Source organism: Gavia stellata, chromosome 4, assembly GCF_030936135.1.
Source record: "Gavia stellata isolate bGavSte3 chromosome 4, bGavSte3.hap2, whole genome shotgun sequence".
Classification (NCBI taxonomy): Eukaryota; Metazoa; Chordata; class Aves; order Gaviiformes; family Gaviidae; genus Gavia; species Gavia stellata.
The window spans coordinates 23,035,501-23,054,394 of record NC_082597.1 but is presented as its reverse complement, the minus strand read 5'-3'; the positions used below and the strand labels follow the sequence as shown (position 1 = coordinate 23,054,394).

Genomic DNA, 18,894 nt, shown 5'->3' with positions numbered 1-18,894 from the left:
CTAGATATAGTGGTAGTTTTAAACCAAGAAGCAACTCTGTTTAAGGATCTCTTCGATTCATCGTACACATTTATCTCTCTGCTTTTTGGCAGTTGACATCTGGTCGGTTGGATGCATCATGGCAGAGCTATTGAAAGGGAAGGCCCTATTTCCAGGAAATGATTGTATCCTTAGCATAAAACATAAAATGCAGCTATAAAAATACTCTCTAATTTTTCCTTTTTTTCTAATGACTTGAGTGTTTCTATGGAAATGTTTTTGAGGTAACAACCTTCTAAAACAGTAAACAATTTTTGTTAATCTTTCTTTAGTGTATATGACAGCTGAATATGAGACCCACTGGTAGGAAAAAAAAACCCCAGTAACAGATGTTCCTAAACAACAATAAGTTACATTTATTCTTCGTTGTGTATCTGTATTTAAATAATAAACTAGTTACAACAGAGCAGATTTCTTCCATGTGTGTATCTTACTGAAATAACATACATTAAAACTGAAGCTGAGTAAAGGCAATATTCTTTGATCAGCTAATATAATTTTTAAAAATAGAACTGCTTTTAGGATGGAAGTTCCTAAAATGCAAACAAACTAACTTTTAAATAATAAGTGAATTAATAGGCACATTGTGTCCTGTTATAAAAAAAGCCAGCAGTTCCAGAAATGCCACAGGAGCAACAAAACCCTCTCTTTTCTTCAGTGCTGTGCTGTGGTCCCTGTTGGAGCATTGTGGATTTCTATTGGCGTTTCCTGTGCTGGCAAGCAAAAAAAAAAAAAGAACCGTTGCTGAGGAGAGCAGTAAAATAATAAAAGAAAACTGAAGAAAAACACATAATGAGGAAACAACTGCATCAGAGAAGGAAAGCTTTTAATATGAGAAACAAAGGCACAGTCTCCTGTACTGAATATTGGCATTTCTTGTTGCTCTGAAACCCCTCAAAAAGCAAATGCTTCTGCTAAAACTAAGCCGTTGCCAGGTGCAAAACAACATGACATTAGAATTGCCTGAAAAACTGTTAAGAGAGCTGAGAGACCAAGTCTCCCTGCTGACCTTTCTATTGTGCTCAGCATCATTAGGCTCTATTGTAACCACAGGCATTGTCCAGATGTTCATCATCTGGATGATGACTGTGCTTCAGACTGTTTGATTACATGTTATGTGGTGTTTGGAAAAATCAATACATCTAGTTTTCAAGAAATAAGATATTTTTTGCTGTTGTAAAATATTGTCTATAATTAGATGATTACATCAATTTAAATAAACCTGTAAAATAACCTTCAGTCTCTAGGGAAAATGTAATATACTTTACAGGTCATATATGACAATGAAAAATGAACATTTTCAAAGTTTTTCATCTTGAGACTGATATAAAACAGATTTTTAAAGCTAACAAATGAGAATTTTCCACTTACCAGCCCTCAGATTAGGAATCTAGCCCTATGTGCTGTATGGTATTAGACTGTTCTTCAGAAATCCCTCAGATCACTGAAACATAAATGTGCTATTAAAATTAAGCTTAAGAATATGTTAAATTGGGAACTAGGACAGGAAAGCAATATTTTGCATGCACCTTTCTCACGTACAGGCACACCTGGCATATTCATATAGTACAAAAAAATTTGATACTCCAGCTCTAGGCTTAAGCAGGTATGAATTGGTATCCTTCTATGGACTACAGTGGAATCGTCTTGCTGAATAGTTTTAAACATCTTAACTATCTGCATGAAAGCTCATTAATTGTTTAAACCCAGAAGGGCCGTGTGCTGTTTATTTGCCTGAAATAATGCAGATATTGATCAACTAAAGAGAATAATGGAAGTTGTGGGCACACCCAGTTCTGAACTTCTGAAGAAAATATCATCAGAACATGTGAGTTCACAGCTTCATTCGGTTAACTGACTTTCTATTATTCTTTTATTGGCATCATATGTCACTGTTTGTTTTAGACAGATGCTCTGATTTGGAAATGAGCAAACACTTTAAAAGGACCTCTGTTTTTTGCTGCTATAATGCCACCATTCAAAAAATAGTCTTTTTAGAGGTACCCAAATGCCTTAACTGTCAGCTGGATTAATTTTGATACTTGTTCTCATGTACCTAGTTTTTGAAAGGAGTTTTGCAGTTGGTCCTGATGATCTTTTATTTTGCTGCTATACTTATAATAAAAAAATTCAAACTGATGCTCAGCTCAGAGCATTATATGGTTGTTATTAAATCTGATGTCTCTGTAATTTTTATGCTTTCCATTGTGGTAAGGGATCTAAACAGAGATACCAGAATCAAATAATGTGTTCTACATGAGTGCTCTTATTTGGATCCCTAATTTGAAATTCGTATTTATTCATCTCGCTGAATGCTTGTGTGAGCTCCACTTTCATGATAATATCTGTAGTTAATGGTGTGATTTTTAACTCTCCATATGACTGCTTTAAAATAGTAATCTTGTAAATGAACAATTTCCACTTTGTTTCTCTGCTAAAGCTATGCTTAAGGGATGCACTTTAAGCGGTAACTGTGGATATCCAGCTGAGGAATGAGATGTGGTATTGATTGATAAAGGCAGATGATGGGCACAGTGTAAAAATACAGATAAACACCAGCACACAGATACCTCCTGAGCTGAAGCTGTTTTCTTAAACCTTTTCTGTATACACCTCAGGCTACTAATAATGGCTGTTTTTCAGTTTGTGTGTATATTGATGGGTTTTCTTTGAACTTAACTAATGAATACACTAGTGGGTTAAGTAAGCAGGAGCAGTAGGAAAGCCAGAGCAACACTGTGTTTCTGGAAGGTCCAAGCATAACGAAACCTCGTCAGCGCAGGCCAACGCACAGCCCCAGAGTTTGTGGGTACCCAGCACCTGGGATGGCCAGGGCAGGAGGAGGATCCGTCCTTGTGCCAGGGACTGGATCAACCAGCAAATCTCAGACTGTGCTGTTGTAAGCGTAGGTCCTTGTGTAGCCTCGTAGGTCCTTGTATAGCCTTCATGTGTTAAGATCCTACAGTTTTTGCAGTAACGCGTTCAGAGTAGTGTATACAAATGTGTGATTTACTCACAACTAGTCAGTCTGTGAGCTTTTTGATTATGAGATTAAGGACCTTAAATATTTACTGGAGACAGTATCTGCTTTTGTCTTTAATATCTTGTGTTCCAGAGCATACCTCAGTCAGCTACAGGAATCCTGAAAATGTTTTACTGGTGCTAATTATACCTTCAGACCATAGGGAGAACACAAAAAACAAGTTAATGAATGGACGTTCTGCTAGGTCACCTCTGGGCTGCTGCTGCCTGGTTAGAGGAGTAATGTCAAAGGAGATACGTACCTTGCTTGGAGGTACTTGCCTCTTGCAAGGGAGTGTCTATTCTGTTCCTTCATTCTAGTTCCTCTTTACCTTGTAGTTTGGCCTTATTGTGTAGATATTTCTTAATGCAGCTTGCAGTTTTGGACGATTTTTTCTATTCCTCTAACAGCAAGGTCAGAGGTTTTTCCGAAATGCCAAGCCTATTTTCAGTTATAAGTAGATGATTAGAGAATTGCAAGCTAAAAGATCAACCTCATGGGATGTTTCACCACAAGTTACTGAGCTGTTCCGTCAGTCTTTCATGTTAATATGGGTTTAAATGGTGATTGCATTTCATTATTTTCAGAATAATGTAAATGTCTGGATTCTATTGGTTGGGTTTCTGTGGTGAATACATAAGCAGAGGGGACAGGTCGGTAAGTATACTTTGATAGATCTGTGTTGTTTTCAAAGGACTTCTGAGCAAGGTTGGAGATAATTTTGACAGTATCTTGTTCAGTCATGTTTGGATTAGTGATGTTAATTGATATCCATACAGAAACAAATAATTCACAAATCCACAGATGTTTGTCATAAGATAAATTTACCTCTTCTTTCTACTGTAGTCCGTAGCTTCCATGCAAGAATGTGTGACAGCTCTCTTTTGTTCTTCTGTTCATACATATGTATAAACTAATGCCCTGGAAGACTTAACTCTGATAGGAGCTGCACACCCTGACCTTCTAGCAGGTGTTTGCTGCCTTTATGAACTTTAGGAGCATAAAATAGGTGGAGTGAAGCCTGTGTTTGACTAGTCTTTAAACACCATTCCCTGCATGACTGGCTACAGCTGCTAAGAAGAAATCATCCTCTTAGAAGGCTTTGCTGTCAGCCCCCATAATAAAAAGGGAAAATGCTAATATAGTTTTAACAGGTTGGGGACATAACGCATGAAGGCTTGCTTCTTTTAGTAAGACTCTGAAATGTTTCGCTAATGGTAGTCTATAGAATTTTCATAGAATATGCTTACATCTTACAAGAAGCGGAAAAAATAAATAGATCTGCCTCGTTAAATTAGAATACGGTTTGAAAAGAGACTGGGCTATGTAATGATTTAAAGTATCTTTATATCAGTTCATTGTAGCTGCAGAAATTAAGATGATGGCAGAGAACAGTGTAGGGAGCAGGATCTGCTTCCTAAGTGTGGTTGTAGGATTGCACAGATGATATTCAGAGTATTTTATAGTCCCTTCATGATAGTCCAGAAGATAGTTCCGTAATTCTCAATCTGATATCTCACTTGAAGCCGTGGAGCTGCTTGGTATGAACAACTTTATTTCCTTGGATGTCTTCAGTAGGCCAAGGATGCTTAGTTAGTCTCCTGCAGATAGTCTCCTGACAGGATTGCTAAGTGTGCAGGGAGATGTCCCTGTAACACAAACATGTTTTAAAAGGATTAAGGTTTGTTCAACGACCATCTGGGGTTTTTTATGGATTTGGGGACAGACATTTTCCTCTGTAACTCTTCCATTTCAAAATTCCCTGTTGTGTCTGATCCCAGCCATTAGGACCAGCATTCAACCTTTTCTCTTGCCAACCTATCTACCTCTGCCCAGAAATCCGTAGCTCATGTAGTATCACGCTCCACGCTGACATTTGTGGGTCCGATATGTGGGTAGGCTTTTCCTAGCTGAGTTTGGATGAGCTTTTCACAGCCACGGTGACAAGGCAAGCTATCAATTCTGTTAAACATCTGAAAATCTGCGCCTTGGGAGTATCAGGATTTGTTCTTTGGTTAGTGAAGCTACTGTTCAACAGAGGAGAGAGAGGAGGGAAGGACACACAGATTGGATTATACCACTTCGCTGAGGGCAACTGAAAGATGATTTAGGTTGCAATTTCTGGTTGAACGTTACACGCGTGTGTTCCCTCATGATATACTGCAATGAACCAGTAAGTGTAGGTGAAAACATAAGTGCTAATGCATAACCCTTAGAGGAAAAGATACCTGTTTAAAACTCTCTTGCTTATTGTGCAATATACAGGAATGACTGTTTAAAACAATGTTATATATTACGGTTTCATGTAAAGAGGGTTTCCCATGTAGAAGAAACATAAAAAATATTACATCTGGTTTTTTAGAGTTGATATGGTTACTGTTGGGCAAAATTTAACTTCTATGCATGTGATATGTATATTGATTTATTCCTAGGCAAGAAAATACATTGAATCTCTTCCACATATGCCTCAACAGGATTTGAAAGCTGTATTTCGTGGTGCCAATCCACTAGGTAAGAAAGTCAGACGGTGTCGTGGTTTAAGCCCAGCCGGACTAATCACCACACAGCCGCTCACTCACTCCCCTTCCTCAGCTGGACAGGAGAGAGAAAATATGAGGAAAAGGCTCGTAGGTCGAGATAAGGACATAGGGAGATCACTCACCAATTACCATCATGGGCAAAATAGACTTGACTTGGGGAAATTAGTTTAATTTATTACCAATCAAAATCAGAGTAGGATGATGAGAAGTAAAAACAAATCTTAAAAAGCAACACCTTCCCCCCACCCCTCCCTTCTTCCCGGGCTCAACTTCACTCCCGATTTTTTCTACCTCTTCCCCCTGAGCGGCGCAGGGGGACAGGGAATGGGGGTTGCGGTCAGTTCATCACACGTTGTTTCTGCCGCTCCTTCCTCCTCACACTCTTCCCCTGGTCCAGCGTGGGGTCCCTCCCACAGGAGACAGTTCTCCACGAACTTCTCCAACGTGGGTCCTTCCCACGGGCTGCAGTTCTTCATGAACTGCTCCAGCGTGGGTCCTTTCCACAGGGTGCAGTCCTTCAGGAACAGACTGCTCCAGCGTGGGTCCCCCGCGGGACCACAAGTCCTGCCAGCAAACCTGCTCCAGCGTGGGCTCCTCTCTTCACGGCTCCACAGGTCCTGCCAGGAGCCTGCTCCAGCGTGAGCTTCCTACAGGGTCACAGCCTCCTTTGGGCATCCACCTGCTCCAGCGTGGGGTCCTCCACGGGCTGCAGGTGGATATCTGCTCCACTGTGGACCTCCATGGGCTGCAGGGGCACAGCCTGCCTCACCATGGTCTTCACCACGGGCTGCAGGGGAATCTCTGCTCCGGCGCCTGGATGACCTCCTCCCCCTCCTTCTTCACTGACCTTGGTGTCTGCAGAGTTGTTTCTCTCACATATTCTCACTCCTCTCTTCTCCGGCTGCCGTTTCCCGGTTTTTCCCCCCCCTTCTTAAATATGTTATCCCAGAGGCACTACCACTGTTGCTGATTAGCTCGGCCTTAGCCAGTGGCAGATCCGTCTTGGAGTCGGCTGGCATTGGCTCTATCAGACATAGGGGAAGTTTCTAGCAGCTTCTCACAGAAGCCACCCCTGTAGCCCCCCCCGCTACCAAAGTGCTGCCACGCAAACCCAGTACAGACGGATATAGATTAAATCTTTCACTAATATAGGAATTCAAGCCTTCCTTTTTTATATGATCCCATATAATAATGATGAGACCAGTGAGAAGAGCATTGCTTAACCTTTCATCCTGAGACTGTTTTCCCTTCATGAAGCCTGTGTCTTTTGTTTGTGGTGGAGATTACAGGAACCTCCTAAAGGAAAATGGTCTGTGAATGAAAAGCAAAAGCCAGCTATATATAGCAGAAATACATAAAATGTCACGGGTCTAGACTAGAAGTCATCACTTCTGGCTCAGGAAGGCCATGAGCTGTAAATTGCTGGTGAGCATAAGAATATACAAGGAAGTATAGCTGTTTGAATGACCCTTTTGAGTATTATTTCCTAGGAATATATTACCCATTGTTGGACACAGGATACCAGGCTAGACAGACCTTTGGTCTGATCCTGCACAATTGTTTTTATGTCTAACCAATTGGTTCTGCCTGTGCAAAAGAGATGTTTCTGTGAACCATTTTTTGTGACATGGCAAAGGAGACGTTTGAGTCACCGGAGTCATCTTACTACAGTGCCTGGTCAGTTCCATCAAGTGCACATTAAAACATTGTATATAGGGAAGCAGTATGAGTTAAAATGTTTTGAATTCATTCTGGGTATTAAAAGACAATTTTATTTTTACAAATATGAGTAGCTGTGAACGCTTTCTTAAAAAAATGGGATTTATTTGTATGAAGTACATGAGAGCATGCTACATTATTAATATCATAAAGGCAAATTAATGACAGTGCTTATATGAAAGTACTAAAAATATTTTTTATATAATATTTTAAATAGTTATGATAAACTTTCCATATGTCACAAATGAGTGGTTTAGGCTGCTTAAAGAATCACCATCAATGATATTGGCAAAAGCGATTTTAATAGAAGCTTATAAAAATGCGACTTAATAGACTTCGACTGCAAGGTCCACTCTATTACTTACTAAAACAGATAAAGGAAAATCAAATTAGAATCAAATCAGGATGATTTATACAGACAGACCGGAGAAACTAAAGGGTAAAGTGGACCCTTCAGTTGAGCCATGAGGTTCAGAATGGACCCCCTTGCTTTCTAAACTTCTCAGAGAGGAGCTTAGGGGAGGCTGAATCCAGACTTAGTCTCAGACTTGGTCAGCGGTTTATATCTAAAGGATTATATGTATTTAGCAGCAATCTGAGGTTCCTTCACAGTTTAAGGTAAATCATAAGATCTTAGCAGCACTTAATCATGGATTAGTTTAACTGTTTAACATTTGCAAAGTGAGTTGATAGAATTTACTACAATCACAACAGGGGCTTGATTACAGATTTGGAATGATAGTATTATACTTGCTGTTGAGTACTCAAATTGATTCACACACACACAGACACAAAGATAGATAGATAAAGGTATACCTGTTAAAAATTCCCCTCGAGTTCCATGAAATATTCACTTCAAATGTCTCAGCATTTCTCAACAGGCGAGGGTTGAGCCTCAAGGAGGAGTGGGTTTCAGCCCAGGTCCCATCACCAGCTTTTGGTGGCGGTCCTCCGAATTTCACAAACTGGAGAGTTCATGAAACTCTTGAGAGGACTCCCACTCAAAGGGAGATGCTGGTCACAGACTGCTGCAGTTCAGGAGAGCTCAAAGCGTCTCACTTGGGACCGCTGTTTATAGGTTTGTAAGATCATTGGCTTTAGTCATCAGAAAGTTACTGGAAAGTTACTGGAATTCCAGCAACACTGGTACCGTTCCACTCAGGCTATGGTCCAGGTAAGGGATGTTCCAAGGCTGTCAGGGGATGACTGATTATTCCCGCTCTCGTTACCCACCTCGAGTTGGGTAACAGGCGTGCTTGGTACAGTCAGTGCTGCTCCCCACCTTAGCCATGCAAGAGTTCCTGGTATGGTCAAGGGACGCTTAACCGCCCAACTCATTGAACAAAGGCCAAGGCCTAGCTGGAATTCCTGAGGTCATAGAGTGGCCCAGGAAAAAAGGGTGTGTGAGGGGGGGAAGGAATGCACCACCACACCGTATAAAACCAATTTCAGCCTTACAGATCTCTCTCATTTCTAATATTCTGCAACGGTCAACTTCAAATGTATTTTCTTTATGCTGGATCCTGTAAAGTTGCTTTGGGGTTTTCATCTGATGATTTCATTGGTGCAGCTAATTAAAAGTGCAATCTCACATTCACAATTTTAAGTTACTGAAGTTTGCATTGATCGGGACCAAGTTACGCATATGATGCACAACACAGGATATTTAACTTCCAAGCACACAGGGATCTCTTCAGAATGAAGGCCTTGGATGTCTGAAGAGGTGAATCAGATATCAAATAGACTATAATGAACCTTTGTGCATACCACAAGCAAATTAGAAGCTTCCTTCAGCTCTGAAAACTGTACTCACAGTATAAAATCTTCAAAACTTAATTTATTATATTGCCTAAATTTTGTGGGTTTGCCAATAATGTTAACTGTGTTTAAGGTGAGTGAGAATAGGTTGTGTGTAAACAGTTGCCTTCTCTTTTATTTCTAGATGGTCTCTTCTGGCTTTGAATCACATTTCTCTTTTTCCCTTAGCTGTAGATCTTCTTGAGAAGATGCTTATATTAGACAGCGATAAAAGAATTACTGCCTCAGAAGCACTTGCACATCCATACTTTGTACAGTATCACGATCCTGATGATGAACCTGAGGCCGAGCTGTACGATGAGTCAATAGAGAATAAGGAGCGAACCATAGATGAATGGAAAGGTAACAGAATTGCACACAGTAGTTAATACATGCAGCAGAACAAAACCTTACTTAAATAACAGTTTTCCTCTGCTTCTAACCAGAGCAATTTGAACTCTTAAGCCTCGGGGAAACAAGTTAATTCCATGTGTGTGCATGTGGGAGTGGAGAGGTGGAAAGGGTTGTGTTTCCTCTCTGGATTTTGCTCCCTTCCCCCATTCTATCCTCTCCTCACTAGATACCCTATAGCAGGTTTAATCTTAACTAAAAGCTGATGCTAGTTACCAGGTAACCACACATTCTGTCTTGCTTTTAGTTTTCTAGTTCAGATCCTGAGCTGAAGTAACTATTCTAGGGCAAGTGACACTATTTGGGATTCCGGTCTAGCTTTGTTCAGAACCAGAAATGAGTGTTTTCCACACAGATGTTTATTTTGTTCATCATTCTTTAGATAGCCAAGTAATTGGGATTAATAGATAAACCATGCTATTGATACTGTTTGAGTTGAGAGTTGATGATTTTACTTGGAGTGACACCCGAAAACCCATCCTTGAGAAATACTGCAACAACCCTTTTTCATTAGTTAATTCCATGCTTGCATCATGATCATATTGCCCTACAGTATCATAGAAGTAAGGTGGCTAAACATTAAGTTTGCAAATACACTGAAAAGTACAGTCCAATTTCTTCATTGTCTAATGAGGACATATTATGCTAAAAATCCCTTATTTTGAATTGAGAGTAATGTTCTGGAAAACTAATTGTTGCTGTTTATCAGTGAAGTCCTTTCCTTGGCTTAAGATGAAATATGTATTCTATAAAATAAATGTTCTTCTGTTTCTATTTGTATATTCTATAACTTTTACTCCAGAAAGGTTTGATAAAAATATATTAGCATAGTGGGTAGGTTTACGTGAAAAATACTGACCTCCCATGTCTTACTCATGCCCTTCCATTTGTGCCATGTTTTACCCTGGGCATTGCAAGGGAGACAAGCAGTCTGACTACAGCAAATACATCTTAAAGAAAGATAGGAGCAGGGTCATGGCTCTTTCTACAATAAAGCAACCTCCCAGAGCCCGGAAAAGGGTTTTCTAAAAGCCTAGTCTGTACAAAAGTCTGTACAAAAAAGGAAGATTGACTGATATGGCTTACTATGTACACATGCTCTCTGCAAACCCTGGCAGCGTACAGCACCACCCATACATCTTGTTTATTGAGAGGCATGTTCAATTTGCTGCTGTACTTACAAGTGGATGATTTGTTTCTGCTACTTTTTCAGTTGACTGTGTCTTTAACAGGAAAGTTTAACAATTTCCGAGTCATGAAGCTGATTGCTGTTGGTGATGAAACTCCGCTGAAATTATTTTGGGAACAATCTTAGCTTAACACTTTCTGAACTGAAATGAGGACATGGAGGTGAATTCTCTAGGAAGGACAGTATTGTGGTTTTCTACATCACTGTCCTTGCTGGAACTACAAGTCCAATTCCTTCTTTATATATATAGGGAAAAAAAGGCCTAAGACAAAAATCTCAAAACTGGCAGAGGACATGCAGTTCTTCCTCCTGGTCGTATTTTTATCTTGTGGAATAAACTTTTTATTTTCAAGTACGGTATGTGTCACATTTAAGTAAGATGACATGAAAGGTGGCCTTTGGCATAACATGATTGTATTGTTGATGAAATATTGAGCCAGTTTCTGAAGATGTCAATGGCATATTTTCCCTCTTTTTCTGTTCAAATTAAAAATCAGTGGTGCTTGATCCCAAGAGGGGCAAAGATTTTAGAGATTTCAGACACTTTGTCTTACACATTATGCACTGAAGAGTTTCCTTGGCCTCCATTGCACACTGCTGAAGCTTGCAGAGAGCCCATGTTTAATCAGTTAGAGTCCAAAAGTATGCTATTCAGAGTTGAATGCTGTGTACTATCTCTCCTTAGCTGTTGCTCCAGTTGCACATATCTCAGCATAACATCTGTACTCTCTGCTGAGTAGGTGGCATGAGAACTGGGTAAGGATCTTCATAAACGTACAATGCACAGCCAGCAGGAATAATTTCTAATACAGTTCCAGGTGTCCAATTTGTGAGGACACTGGCTTCCTCTGAGTTCAGTCAGGACCGCTCTAGCTCCTACCTGGCTGCCTGTGACCAGATGCTACTTAATAGCCGCCAAGTAAATCACTGAGTCACCTAACGAATCCTTCCACCTCAGGGGTTCTGCACACAGAATTTCTTTTAGAGAAACCCTTCACTGAAGCTGGCACACTGGTCACCGTACATAGTGCTACAGCATAACACAACCAGAGCATAAGCAAGATTCAGCCCAGAGATTTTTACAAACTTTTTAGAGGAGTGCTAGATCCACATGCAGGTGTAGCAGCTGTCTCAGACAGATCTGTTTAATAAACAAGCTAACAGGCACAAGTTTGGCATTATTTAAATATCACTGTTTGGAAAACAGAACCTGAAGTAATGCATTGTTAGCCATATATTTATGTGTGAACAGGATTTGGTCCTTAAAATAAAATATCTAACTTGAGAAAATACATAGGAGGTAGCTGTTGATGACATATTCCATTACTATGCAAGGCACAAAACAGGACATGACTGTCAGGATGAAAAGATAAAGGGCTATTCCTAAAGCAGGGTAAAATTGCAGGGAATCCATGTTTCTAGCTAAGCCCTGCTTGATGAAAATAGAACTCTTACATGCTTCTAAGACAAGAGAAAATTTTTTTCAGAGGACCTTAAAATTAAGTTAGTTACAATAACCCAAAACCTAGATCCCAAGGCATTAGCACAGAATTGCAAGTGATTTATGTTGAAGGCAATTGATGGACAGATGATAAAGAACATTTCTCCGGAGTTAAAAGTGTACATTTTAAAACCTGTTCGGGTGCTTTTAAAGATTCCATTTTCCATTACACTTTGTCTTTTATTACGTATCTTTGGCAGGTCATCTGACCGCATAATTGATGTTTCTATTTCAGGGCCTGTGTGTTTTAGTAATTAGCTGAAGGAGACAGACATGTTGTACAATAACAGTATTTGTGAGTCTAATTTGTAATCTGAGGTTAACAGAAGGATTCCTAGTGAATTCAGTCTATTTTTGGATCTGGACTCCAAAAAGGCTGGATATACAAATTACAGGTCACATGCATCCACAGAGCTGTTTGTCTGGTATATTTTTCTTTTGAAGAGAATAATCACCTAATTCTTCTCTCTCTCTTACACCCTCTCTGCAGAACTTACCTATGAAGAAGTGGTTAGCTTTAAACCCCCCGACTTAAAAATGGATAGCCTGGAGATAGAACAGTGAATACAGGCAGCTCTGTCTTGCCTTGCTGCACTATGAAGACTGTTAAAATATAACCATACAATTTAACCTGTGGTCAGACGTAGATTTTACTATCCAAAGATGTTGGAGAAGATGTGGAAAAGCAGATGCATTATACAGAAGCCAGATGTTGTCTGTTTTAGGTGAGGGGTTTTTTGCCTTGTAATATGAATGTATTCCCAACTCACAAAGGATGATAAAGAACTGCTTCATTCTGACAAAATTATGCACTGAGTTCTGTCAAGCTGTGTGTTCTGCATGTTTCATTTTATCAGTTGTATTGCCAAAATAAAGGTGACTTTTTAAATTAATTTTAAAATTGTACATTTAAGGCATGAATGTATACAAGCATAAACATAGAAGTCCATACAAGCAAGCCATTTTTTTTTCTGGCATTTTATCTGTCTGTTTTCGTATTATTTATAGTTAGTGCCTTTATGAAGAGAGGGCGTGGTAGTGAGATAGACAGAATATGCATATGTAGTCACATCTGTGGTGGTCTTACAAATTTACTGGATGTCTCTCAAGTGATCTTAACACCAGTTGAAAGTCAGTAAAAATAAATCTTTGTCTTCTGTTGCCATTCAAGTGTCTGTTCTCATTATTTTCCCCATGTATATTTTTTTAATCTGCACAATCCCCGTTTGTAAAATTATTTTAGTTCCCGATGGTACTCGTAACCATGCCATCGGTGGAGTGCTGGTGAATTTGCCCAAGTTTCCAGGAAGATGCCCTCAAGGCATTGCGGCTGATCTCTGTAGTCTTCTGCAAGCTTCAGCAAAGGCTGTCACAGATGGCAGGGCAAGAGTACTCAGTTCAGTTCACAGCTTTGAATTCAATATTCCTCATTGTCTTATTTTCCTCCACATAATCCTTGGGAAAATAATCTAATAATTGCCATCAGAAGACATGACAAAACAAGAAGATTTAAGAATTTGTTTGTGAAAAACAAAATATCCATCTCATCAGAGTTTCTTTTTAAGCAAATTTTAAGGTTTTCCAGCTCTGAAAAGTCAGAAAATTAAATAATGAATTGCAGGATACACCAGATACCGAGATTTCTTAAAGAATTAAATTTATCTGATTTCCCCATTGAAGGCATATAACTGAAACAGGAATATCCTTTGGCATGAGGCCTCTTGTGGTGTACTGTCTGTGTCTTTCTGCATACTTGTGATTCACAGTTGCTCAATGTTGTTCATTTTTGTGTCTCATTCTTGCTCTGTCAGAGTAATTTTGGAGGTAGCTTTTTATAATATTTAGGTTTTCTGCAACTTCTTTCATTAAGATTCAGTTGTACAGCTATTACATGAGGTAATGAATTCCACTGTGTTTATTTACCTTCCTCTGTATCTTTTCTATGTAAAAAGAAAAGCTTTTTCTTAATAAACAGATTTTAAGAAAGATCAAGTCTAAGAACTTTGATTTTTCAGAGATACTTGATACAGTATTGTTTGTCTTCTTTGAGAAATAGAAATAAGCATCCCATCTAGAAAATGTGCTCCTAATTTGTGGACTAAGTGGTGGACTGTTATTGATAATGTTGGCCAGTTATCCGATACTTGCATCCAGTGGCATACAGCCACTTGTATCCAACTTTCTGCAAGGCATATGAATCTGAAAGTAAATGCCTGCATGGATTTCTTGTGAGTCCTCTGAAGTGTTGTCTGGCTGTCATTACTTTGGCTTTCTACAAAGCTGGATGAGGCCTGTAATGGTCATACGACTGAATTTCATGCTGACTGAAACAGGTGAAAAGGTTGTAAATCCTTAAATTATTTGTCTGACTACATAATGAAAATAATCACTTAGCCATGTCTTAAATATATTTTTTCATTTGTTTGTTTACCCATTAACAGAAAAGTTATTACAGTGATTTATTTTCTCTGAAATCTGATAATGAGCTTGCTAGCCTGTTCTGCAGCTCTATTCCAGCTGGAAGGGCAAGGATAAAGTAAAGAGATTTCACAAGAACCTCCAGCATCCAACGATAATTAATTTAGTGTGGGATTTGTCCCATGATTTGTTTAATCTGCTTTCCTGGCTGTGAGGGTGGCCGTCACCAAATGTTTCAAAGGATGTGTAAAACTCTGTGGTAGGCAAAGACCAGACGGTCTGCTCTTGCTATAGCTCTGCTACTTGAGGTAGAAAGAAAGTTTTATATCACTTCCAAAATTTGTTCTTCTGGCAATTCTGAATCTTCCTCTTAATATTTCCTTTTATGTTCAAAGATGTATTTTTTTCTAGGAGATAAATTATGTAGGAAGAATACGGTCACAGTCACATTTAAACTAATCAAAGGTGACAGTAATGGGTAACAAGAGCTCAGCTACTTTTAATGAAATACCATCAAAACCCATAAATCATCTCATTTTAATGTCAAGAAAAACAGGGACAGAGACATCTTTTTCCTAGATTTGCAAAATGAAGGCGATTTCTTAGACCTCAAAAGCCACTAATTGAAGTATTTTTCTAGAGCAGGTAACCGGCTCCCTGTGGTAATCCAATGTGGGACTGCAACATGGTAAGTTTATCAGTTTACAACAGCAGGACAGGGTAATTGGAAAGACGGTACCCCACTGGGACAGGAGGGTGGAAGGCTTAGCACTAACAATGCTTGTCGTTTGAACACAGATGGAAAAAAACATTTGTCAACCAACACAAAGAGGCGAATGGAGGTAAACATCTAGGAGTGAGGGCTTTGTCAGGCTTGGTGAGCATGTAAAGTAGATCGCTTAAAAGTAAATTTTAAAGAGTAAGTAAATATAAAGGTTTTCTTTTGTAAAGATTTTCTTTTATAAAAAAATATTTGCTAAAAATATCTTTAATGAAGGTATTGTTTACATGGCACAAATTTTATTTGCAAAACTTGTAGTGGAGCCTGCTTAAACTGTGGGGCTTTAATCTCCTGACACTACTCTTACTCTCACTATTACAATCATGCTTTTGTAGGTCCTCTACACATTGCACGTGCGTTTGAGGAGAACGCCATAGGTTTTAGCCCATGCTAAATTAGGGTGCTTATCATCCCTGACCACCTGCAAAGCACAGAAGGGACAGTCGGAGGAGCACGGCTGGGCGATGCCAGCAGAGGAGGCGGCTCAGGGTTCCACTGGGGGAGAACCCAACTCTCCAAGAGCTTTCTCTGGTTAATTACTGTCTTTGTTAACAATTTACTTCTAATCTGAATTTACCTAATTTCAGCGTTCAGTCACAAGAGCTTGTTATCCCTCCACCTACTGAATTGAAATCACTTCTAGCATTTATTATCTCACTCCATAATCAGTGTTAAGTGCAACCCCAAGTCTAGTATTTTTACATCACTGGAAACAAAAGGTCTCACAAAAGAAAAAGGAAGTCTTCTGTGTACATCTCAATCTTTTGACATGTGTAAGTATACACTACACTTATTTTAAAATCTGCATCTTTATTTTTTAAGCTCTACCTCATCAGCACTGAAGCCCAGCAACTGAAAATTGATATGCCACAGCCAAAGCAGAAATAAAGACAAGACTAAAGAAATCTCTAATTTACAATGTGCTAATGGAAAGAAAAAACAAGGATGGTTTAGAGGAAAAGCACAGCATTAGAGGGTATCATGTGCTGTAATAACACAGAATTCCCCCCTCCCAGAACGTACAAAGTGGCTACACAAATATAAAACAGCCGGGTGAGTAATAACTTTTGAAATTTATAGGGGGAAAAATAATAGGAAATTAGGTAATCAACACTGATACATGAAAAATTATATCATGCACCAGTAGGTCAAAAGCCATTAATTAGACAGCATTGTTGCAGAATTCCCATTACTGCTCTTGGTGTGTTTTTGATGTGGTGCAAAAGATGAAAGCAAGAGGGAAGGAGGGTCAGTATGCTGCAGGATCCAACACAGCGAGCTCACCCTAGGGACAGGAGGGGGACAACCCTTTCAAGGACAAACTGCTGGCAGCAAAAGCACCTTTCACAGAGGTGGGGAGCAGTCAATACAAAAGCCACTTCCTTCCTTTCTTCCCGTCACATGTGCTCCTGGATCATAACAAGAAAACCGACCTCCACCTTCCCAACTCTTGGGACCTGGTCAAAGATGAATCTGGTCAAAAAGTACTATATTCAGCTGCAGGCACAAATTACTTCAGTAACCTTTGCTACATCTGTAAATTGCTGACTTGGCCCAAGAATCCCTGACAGATGAGCACTGGTAAAGATGTAGCTCTTGCCGAAAGAGAATTACTGTAAATTGGGTAAACTATGTCCTTGGGTAGCAGCAGAAAGGAATTCAGCCTCGGCAAGATCAGTCTCCTCAGGAAGGAATTAATAGCAAAACCTCTGTTTGCTTTAAAAGCGGCTGCTTGTTTCTTACATGTGAATCGTGCTGCTAGTGTTTATGGATGTACCGCAACTCTCTAAAGCTAGCCCTTAGAAAATCAGCCTGCTCACACAAGTGCGAGCACAAAGTGTCATTAATTTATGAGTCTAGGCAAAAAGCGTAAGGGTTTTTATGGGACTGGTATCAAGAGACTCAGAAAGCTGCATTAGTGTAGCTGCCACTGACCTTCTTTCTGCTGTAAGATAAAATACTGAACTCATATGCCTAAAAGGGTCTAAGTTTTCACTACAAGGAGGGAACATATTGTGTGTTTCCTATGCGAACACTGATCTTCCAACCAACCCGACACTCAATCCATTAGATGGGAAATGTCTACATAACGAGCGAAACTGTTCAATTAGGCTTCAATCTTGCATGCATACAAATGCTTCATTTTGCACTCACATAGTCCCCCAGCTTCAATTACTGTCACAAATTAAGATGTGTACCGTAGCATAGAGGTTTTAGCTAGTCCTTTTAGGTTCCAATTTGATCACAAGTAATACTGAACGCAGTAGAAATACTGAATCACGGTGGCAGCCCTGAGACAAATACACATTAAATCTGCCATAACCAGCAGCCTCCACTGAGCCATACTTTGCTCCTTATATAATATCCTGTAGAGTATTTCATACTCATTTTATAATAGGGCCCAAAGGCTCAACTCAAGAATAAACCCTAGTACGTTTCATTCTGTGCAAAAATAACACACTGTACTCCTGACCTGTCCAGCTCTCTCATTAGGTTGAGATGGAAACGCAACAATTAATGGAACGTTAAGGAGGATGGGAAAGACAGGGTAGGAGTACCACCAAGTTTTTGGTGATTTAAATGGGTGATGTGCACAACTATGTAGTGATAAGTAAGTAAAGCTATCAATCAGTGATATCCGTTAATGCTCTTTTCGTATGTTTTTTGCAGTGAAGTTGGGAAACTCGTCAACACAAGAGTATTTTTTCCTCTGTGCACAATAGCATCTCAGATTGTGGTAATCTGCAATAGTTTAAAAACTAAACTCCTACAATTTATTGTAGGAATGAGTATGAAGAGGACCTTTAGGCAGACTCTGAAGCGAAGGAGTTAGCAGAGTGTTAAAAGCAGTTGGTTTACGCATAGCTGTCTCCTACCCTCTACACCCACCCTCGCTTCCTCCACCCCCCTCCAGCAAGCAGGCATACAGTCTAGTAAACAGTTAGTAAATTCTCACTTGACCTCTTGAACAAATGAAACGCCCAGTTTAAAAAAAAATATTTAAAAAAAAAAAAAGCATTTAGGTGGTGCATATTTATTCCTTTCTGCTGACGGTCGAGTACCCCCACAGCAGAGCGAGGCCCCTGCGGTGCTCCATGTCACAGAAACTGCAAACTGAAGCACCCTGCTCAGGGGTCAGAGAGACAAAACCAGAAAAGTTGCAAAATAGTTGGCAGCAGCTCCGCTGGGGAAGGGTGGAGACACAATAGCATAGGAATATTTTCAGATGAAAACTGAGATTTTTTTTTTATTTAAGCTTTACTTCTTGTTGTAATAAATAAAATGGACTTACTTCCTCCATGGCAACGTATGTAAGAAGACAAGAACAGAGTACTTCTTGAAGGTCGGGATAGAAAGCTGGTTAAAAAATAATATTCTAGGAATCAGCTGTTGACGATTCAGCAAGATTTTATGTTTACTGACATTTAAGGTATGTTTTACAGAACTAAAGTATTCATATGTGAATTGGTGTATCAA

General features: G+C 39.5%; 1 protein-coding gene across 2 annotated transcripts in view; it reads left to right on the top strand.

Moving 5' to 3' along the window:
* MAPK11 (mitogen-activated protein kinase 11) overlaps positions 1–13,939 on the top strand; it is a 35,575-nt gene extending 21,636 nt beyond the window's left edge. Inside the window, exons 8-12 of one of the 2 annotated variants that reach the window (XM_059817355.1) lie at positions 93–164; positions 1,788–1,867; positions 5,494–5,572; positions 9,307–9,480; positions 13,770–13,939. In XM_059817355.1, coding sequence (XP_059673338.1) covers positions 93–164; positions 1,788–1,867; positions 5,494–5,572; positions 9,307–9,480; positions 13,770–13,825 — 461 coding nt within the window. In that variant the 3' untranslated portion in view covers positions 13,826–13,939. Of the gene's footprint in view, positions 1–92; positions 165–1,787; positions 1,868–5,493; positions 5,573–9,306; positions 9,481–12,708; positions 13,283–13,769 lie in introns of those variants that run through there. The other variant, XM_059817354.1, reaches the window with a different exon arrangement.
* Positions 13,940–18,894: the final 4,955 nt, after the last annotated feature.